Source organism: Rattus rattus, chromosome 4, assembly GCF_011064425.1.
Source record: "Rattus rattus isolate New Zealand chromosome 4, Rrattus_CSIRO_v1, whole genome shotgun sequence".
Lineage (NCBI taxonomy): Eukaryota > Metazoa > Chordata > Mammalia > Rodentia > Muridae > Rattus > Rattus rattus.
Genome location: NC_046157.1, coordinates 42,798,093 through 42,806,358, shown reverse-complemented (window position 1 = coordinate 42,806,358; position 8,266 = coordinate 42,798,093). Strand labels below are relative to the sequence as shown.

The 8,266-nt window shown below is 35.9% G+C and overlaps 1 protein-coding gene across 1 annotated transcript; it reads left to right on the top strand.

Annotated features, from left to right (window-relative positions):
• Window positions 1-6,650: 6,650 nt before the first annotated feature.
• On the top strand, window positions 6,651-7,610 carry LOC116897929 (olfactory receptor Olfr180-like). The gene has a single exon (XM_032899329.1). The coding sequence runs from the start codon at window positions 6,651-6,653 to the stop codon at window positions 7,608-7,610; it is 960 nt and encodes a 319-aa protein (XP_032755220.1).
• Window positions 7,611-8,266: the final 656 nt, after the last annotated feature.

Below are 8,266 nucleotides of genomic sequence, written 5' to 3'. Positions count from 1 at the left end.
AGTCCTGGATTCTATAAGAAAATGGGCTGAGCAAACCAGAGGAAGCAATCCAGTAAGCAGCACCCCTCCACAGCCTCTGCATCAGTTTCTACATCCAGGTTTCTGCCCTGACTTCCTTCATTGATGAACTACTAAGTCAAAGTGTAAACAAAATAGGTCCTTTCCTTCCCAACATGCTTTCAGTCACGGTTTCATCACACCAGTAATAGTAGTAATTAGGACAAGATGTTTGTGTACCCCTATTCATAATAGTATTATTCAAAGTAGTTAAATTTAGGGCTAAATGTCTATTATTAAATGAAGGTGAGGCATGATGTACTTTGTCCATAAAATGGAATATTATTCTGCATTTTAAAAAGAAAAAAGGAAGGGTGTGGTGGCACACACAACAATAAAGGCAGAAGCAGGAGGATCTCTGTGAGTTTGAGGCACATCTTTTCTGTAAAGACTTCTAGGCTAGCCAGGAGTACATAGTTTGACTTTAACATGGATGAGACCATGTTACAATGGGTTGGGTTTTAAAATAACAACACTGTGTGGTTTCATCTATAATGGACTCTCAAGTAGTCAGATCCATCAATAGAATGCAGAATGGTAGTTGCTTGGGAGCATGAAGGAATGGAGAATTAGTAATTCTCCACTGGATTTTAAAAATAACACACAGAATAGTTTCATCAATAATGGACTCTTCAGTAGTCAGATCCATCAGACTGTAGAATGGTAGTTCCTTGGGAATATGGTGGAATGGAGAATGAGTATTTAATGGACGTTCACTTTGTATTGGGAAGGATTTTTAAAAGCTTCTGGAAATGATGGGTATGGTGACTGCTTACTTCCATTGAGTTCCATATTTGAGATGGTTATGGTGACACATCTGATATTATTTGGGTGTATACTTTGCCAAAATAAAACAAGTCTGAAATGTTTAACGAAAACATGCGCTCTTATTCTTCTCTGCTCTCATATCCTCTCCCCCTTTGTCTCTGTCCCTTCTCAGCCCATCACGCCCCCTTCCCTCTATGTGCTCATGGCTGGCCTCTTTTCCTCTCCTCTTCTACTCTTCTTCTCTCATTAAATCTTTCCACGTGGAAAAGAAAAAAGAAATCATGCAAAAATTAGTAGTGGTGCACTTCAGAAGATGTGCCAGTCACAGGAAATATGAAAAAGCCAAGCAACATCAAGACTTAGAGGGACAATTCACCATATGAAAAGTTGGAAATCTTTAAGATTAAAACAAAAAATGAAAGAAAAAAAACTTGATGAAATAAAAGTTCAGTGGAAATTGAAGTCAGAAAGCTACATCCAATACCTGAGTTTACAGCTTAGTAACCAAGTAAAAAGCTGGGTGTGGCCATGCCTGTAGTCCTAGCACTCTGAAGGTAAGGGGGTGGAGCCATCAGGAATGCTTGGGATTGCTGGCCAGGTTTAGGAAGAAACCTCCTTTGAGAGGAAAAAGAAGGTATCCCCATAACTTCTACATGTATATACACTCCCACACATTATACCCATTCACTATATATAGTAGATGCCATTTATTGTTTAATATCTGTGTGCGTTATCAGGTTAGACATATTTGCCTCCTAAAATTTTGATCACTTCTATGTTATGAAAACCTTCACAATCATTTATTTCAGCTTTGAACTTCTACTAAATGTGGCTGTGACCTGTATTCACCTTTCTGAATTGAGCTCCCTGCCGCTCTGTAGCTCACTACCCATTCACCTTCCACTGTCTCACTGGACTCTCCAGGCTCAGGAAACACCCATTCTATTCCCTAATGCTGTGACCTTCATTAGATTCCAAACCTGAGATCATGCAGAACTCATAGTTCTGTGCCTGTCTTACTTCACTCACCATAATGGATATTTCTATTTTACAATAAATTTAAATAACATTCATGCTGGTGTCCCAGGACCAAGGGAAGGGGCTATACCCAATTCTGTTGCCTCCCTTCCTGTGAAGGCCACTAAATGGCCTGCCTTGTAGGAGAGGTTGTGCCTAGTCCTACAGAGATTTGATGTGTATGGTTAGAGGGATATTAAAGGGGTGATACCCAGAGGGGTCCCCCTTCTCAAAGGAGAAGGGGAGGGAGGAATGCAGGGAGGATTCATACAAGGAAGTTCTAGGATTAGAGCTAAAATTTGGAATAAAAGTGAATAACATACTTAATATTTAATAAAAATTTAAATAACAGTCATGAAGTGCCTACACTATCTGAAATTATGAGAGGATTGTCACATGTAAAGTAAAAAAGGAAATTAATGTAAAATGAAATATGATTTATCCAGGAAAAATAACTGAATGAATATATAAATAAAAATCTGATTAAAGATCTTTATATCACAAAGACTTCAATACTTTGAATTAGAAAATTAGTAATAAAGCCTCAATGTAGGGTAATGTCAGGGCAGGGAGGTGTGCGTAGGTTTGTGTGGGAGTACCCTCATTGAAGCAGGGGAAGAGGGGATAAGATAGTGTGTTTCTGGAGGGGAAACCAGGAAAGAGAATAACATTTAAAATGTAAATTAAAAAATTTTTAAAAAAGAAATATAAAAGAAAATTAGTAGTACACGCAAAGACTTCATATGAAAATTAAAAGTATTTGGAGGACAGTTAGGTTTAAATATTCTCATTTGAAATCTAACAGAAGAGAAATGGTGTATATTTCCCTGTTGATGATACTTAGGAATGAGCTATAAAAGACAAAGTCATGATTTAGTGTCTGCCCATGGGATGGATCCCAAGTTGGCTGGACACTGGCTGGCCATTTTCTTCAGTCTCTACTCCATTTTTGTCTCTGCATTTCTTTTAGACAGGAATAATTCCATGTCAATAATGTTGAACATGGGTTGGTGACTCCATCACTCCACTGGGGGCACTGTCTATCTACTGCAGGTGGTCTTTTCAGGTTCTAATCCCCACTATAGGGCATTTCAGCTAAGATCATCCCTGTTGAATCTGAGGAGCCTCTCATATTCCAGGTCTCTAAGAATTTGTATCCCCAATGCCCTACAGCTAAGTAATCCCATTCATTTTCCTGGCCCTATGAGCTTCCCTCCTATAACCCCATACCTGGTATACACAATACTTGTTCCTTCCCCTTTTCCCCTTACCCTCCCCTCTCCCATTCGGACTCCTCTCTTCCTGTACCTCCCATTATTATTTTGTTCTGCCTTCTAAGTCAGATTTGGGAAGGCACTAAACCTTGTCACTATTATTGATGCTATGCTAGCCTGGATGTCCTCTGGGGAGCTCTACCACCAGCTGACTGAGACAGAAGTACATACTTACAACCAACCATTGGACTGAGGTGTGGACCCCTATCAAACCACTAGGGAAAAGACTGAAGGAGCTAAAAGAGATGCCAACCCCATAGGAAGAACAACAATGTCAACTAACCCAGGAACTCCCAGAGACTAATCCACCAACCAAAGAGCATGCATAGGCTGCGGTGTGACCAATGGCTCATATGTAGCAGAAGATTGCCTTGACTAGCCTCAGAGGGAGAATATGCACCTAATCCTATAGAGACTTTATGCCCCAGGAAAGTATGGGGAGCACCATCTCAGAGGGAAAGGGGAGAGAGAATGGGTTAAGAAGTCTGGGAGGGGGAAACTGGAGGGGTCAAGATTTGGAATGTAAATGAATAAAATAATTTACAAAACCAAGATAATGAGTGTGAAGACTAAAAACAGTGTCACGCAGAGTGAAGAGGATGCAAAACCATTTTTTGAACACACACACACACACACACACAATCATATCTATATGATTTTTATGTGAAAAGATGAAAGAGGGAAGTACAATAAAATTGTAATCCTGGCATTATTTACATTAATCATGGTAATACTTTCATAGATTCCATTTATCTCCAATCTCATGGAGTTGAACACAGCAACACAGCCTCAAACATGACAACTTAAATTTCTGTTTATTTCTCAACACATATATGACACCAAAGGTCATAATGTGAGAGTTTTTTCCAAAACTGAAACTAGAGGATGTGGTCAGGCGCACTGAATGTAGTGAAAGAAAAGCATGTGAGTCCAGTTGACTACACCTGGTGTTGTTGGCCTCTCCAGAAATCTAATGCCTTTTCAAAGTTGTTTGTTACCAGGTGATCCATATTGTTTCTCTACTCATTATCATTTCCATGTAAGTGAACTTAATGAAGCTTAATTAATCAAGTACATTAACGATGTATGTCAAAGACAACTTTCTTCATGGACACTGATTTAACCTCAAAATCTCATTTCTCTTACCTCTAATTAAGGTGTTTGTTTAATCATATTTTGGGAACCAACTTCTCAAATTAAAGTCTGTAGAAATACCTACAGTCAATGCCAAGGAACTCCCTTTAGGATCAATGTATGTTTCAGTTTGGTTTGTTTAATTTTTGGCCTAAAGATAATGTGATAATTGTCCTGGCCACTGAGCCATATGTCCTATATTTTCATAAATTAAAAATAGTACAATAACAAAAAAGATGATGTCAAAGACAACTTTCTTGATAGACATTGATTTAACCTCAAAATCTCATTTCTCTTACCTCTAATTAAGGTGTTTGTTTAATCATGTTTTGGGAACCAGCTTCTCAGATTAAAGTCTGCAGAAATAACTACAGTCAATGCCAAGGAACTCCCTTTAGAATCAATGTTTTGTTTTCCTTAACTTTTGCCCTAAAGATAACATAATAATTGTAACTGCCTATGAGACATGTGTCCTAGATTTTCATAAATTATTCCCGAATGGCTTAAGGCCTCTGTAAAGATCACATGACTCTATTTAGCCATATAATGTGATGGTTAGTGAACTCATAGTATGTGGATGGATTTCAAATTCATTCCTATATCTGAAGAAGCAAATCTAAAATAAGTGTATATTATTATATTTTATCTACTTATGCTTAGTTTATCTCTGAATCTCAGATACATTGAAAGGGAAAATGAAGCAGTAAATGTAAATTCTGTAAATTCTGTACATTCTGTACACTCGCAGCAGAAAAGCACCGCAGTTTTGTTAGCAAATGCACAGGTGAGTGATGAACAACTGGAAAATAACTAGCAAAAATTATTTTTCGGATTTTGCTTAATAATTATGTTTTGCTCTAGAGAGGAGTTTTCACATAGTAAAATGAGTTTCACGTACCATTTCATACAATGTTTTTAAAAATAAAATGGCATTGGCTAGAACTAAATATGAACATGCCTATTTGATTTTCCAGTATATGTTGATAAAAGCAATATTTTATTGTGCTAAAAAGCTTTTACAAAATAACATAATTTGAAAGATATTATAGATATTTAAATTATAAACAAAAATGTATTAGTTTAATTATGAGACATCAGTGACATAAGGGAAAAATCCTTTCTATGTTCTGGGAGCAAATAATATAACAGTGTGTTAAGTTCAGACAATAGAAACCAAGGAAACAATAAATACAGTATGATTTTAAAGCAAGGCTGTTTTAAAACTATTGTAGGCTGTTCTTTAAAAATTATCTATTTAAACTCTATTAAAGCCAGAGAGGTCTAGCAATTCCTAGAAGAAAAAAATGATCATAACTGTAAAAATACATGCTTTCTAGATTTAAATATTTCAGTGCTATATCAGACAAACTAAAAATCTAATAAGTTTCTGTGGCTATTGAATTCTAATATATAAGTTAGGAGGAAAAGTTTAAATACTCATTTAACTGTAAAGCCTTTAGTGAATTGAATAAAAGGAAAACATTGCTTCACTGTGGCAGAATTGGAAAATTCACTGTAGGTATTTAACATACACATTTCAGTGTGTACACTGTGTGCAGATACTTTCTTACTAAGACACATAGTAAAGAATACATCCAGAACACTGACAACCAGACAGAAAACATTAGAAAACAGGGATGATTAAGAGTAGAATAATTCTATGAAACTTTGTCAGACAAGGTAGAGTAAGATCCAAAATATGTTAAAATCAATAAAGAATGATTGTAAAAGAAAATAATCATATTATAGAATCCTATGAAATCCTTTGGGGGTTGGGTAAGCTTGGGTGTCTTGGAACATTGTCTGTGGACCAAGAGAGCCTCAAACTATGAGACACACCACCTCTCCTTCTCAAGACCTGGTATTAAAGGCATGTGCCACCATGCCAGCTACAATTTTATCCACTCTTAAAATATTAAATTAACCTTGTTTTAAAATAACCTACAGTAATGTTAGCTGAAAAATACAATTAAGACAAAAACATTTCAAACTCATTCTAATTCTATTGTTTTTATAAATTAGCCATTAAATACTTATAGGACAATCTATTTTTAAACATTTTATTGACCACCGAAGATATTTTTGGAAAGTAAGTTACTATCAAAACAGACTTTCAATATTGAGAAATAAAAAAAATATCATGTATGCTGATCACAAATTTATAGAGCTATACAATAATCCATGTGAAGCATTTAGAGTTAGGTCAACAGACATCTCAAGAAAATACCCATATGCACAGTCTATGTGTGATTTCCTTTCATATGACATAATGTACTATGGCATATATCAGGGGACAGATAAGGTAAATTAAACAGAGCCTTACTGCAACTAGAGAGGGAGAATAAGACATGTTCTGGCTGCAGTATCACATGTCTTACCTATTTTTTTCTCAGCAGAGAAATGAGAATGAAGAAGACAAATCACTCTTTGACAACACAGTTCATCCTGGTGGGATTCTCAGATCACCCAGACTTAAAGATACTTCTGTTCCTAGTGTTCTCTGCCATCTATCTGGTCACCATGGTGGGGAATCTGGGGCTGGTGGCCTTGATCTGCATGGAGCCTCGTCTCCACACACCCATGTACATCTTTCTGGGCAACCTGGCCCTGATGGACTCCTGCTGCTCCTGTGCCATCACTCCCAAGATGCTAGAGAACTTCTTTTCTGTGGACAGAAGGATCTCTCTCTATGAATGCATGGCACAGTTCTATTTCCTCTGTCTTGCTGAAACTGCAGACTGCTTTCTTCTGGCAGCCATGGCCTATGACCGCTATGTGGCCATATGCAACCCCCTGCAGTACCACACCATGATGTCCAAGAAGCTCTCCCTTCAGATGAGTATAGGCATATTCATAGCCAGTAATGTGATTTCCATTATTCATGTAGGGTGTCTCTTAAGGTTAACTTTCTGTAAATCAAATCGCATTGATCATTTCTTCTGTGATATTCTTCCCCTGTATCGCCTCTCCTGTACAGACCCGTTTATCAATGAACTAATGATAAATATTTTTTCAATGCCAATTCAAGTCTTTACTATTGCCACTGTCTTGGTCTCTTACTTCTGCATTCTTTTCACTATTTTCAAGATGACATCCAAGGATGGGAGAGGAAAAGCACTTTCTACTTGTGCATCCCATTTTTTTTCTGTGTCAATATTCTACACCTGTCTTCTCATGTATATTGTACCATCCAAAGATGGTAGTAAAGACATACCAATGGCCATATTTTATACAATAATAATTCCTTTGTTAAACCCTTTTATTTACAGCCTGAGAAATACAGAGGTAGTAAATGCTCTTAATAAAGTTATAAAGACATATAGCATTTTTAAAAAGTCTTCAACTTCTACAGCTCACTGATTTCAGTTCATTAGAATGGTTTTATTAATATTCAATAAAGAAAATGAAAATGTTTTATATAAAGTATTAGTTTGGAGTCTTTATAATGTATTTATTAAAGAGCATGCTAATGTAATTCCAAAATAATGTGATAATTATTCATCAGAATTTTATAACTCAAATAGTCTATAAAATTTTTAACTGTCCTATCTACTTCTATTGCCCCCATTGGACTTTCCAATAGTATAGCTTCAATAAATAAATATCACATTACAATTAGATGTTTAGATGTTTAAGAATATGCTTTGATTAATATTGCCTAGTTAATTGAACAATTTTGCATGAGTTTTTTCAATGTTCAAATCTCTTAAAATTCCCAGGGGAAAAACTGCATGGTTATTATTCAGAAATCCTTTCTTTTACAACAAATACTGAGCTTTGAAAGGAAAGTACTGAGTAATCTCACTTAGTAATCACACACTCCAGGAAAAGAGTTTCCAGACTGAGTTTATCCTACTCAAATATAATCATTAAAACTTTTTTAATCTGAAAAAGTATGCTAAAATCTATGACTATATGGTATTGATTTTCAAAGTATTGATTATTAAGTTAATACTTAAATATTAATATATAAACCAAATTTTTCAAAAGAATAGCAGTTATAATTATACAACAGA

Excerpts from the sequence above, each read along its gene's own strand:
- LOC116897929 (XM_032899329.1), top strand. The coding sequence starts at position 6,651 with ATGAGAATGAAGAAGACAAATCACTCTTTGACAACACAGTTCATCCTG.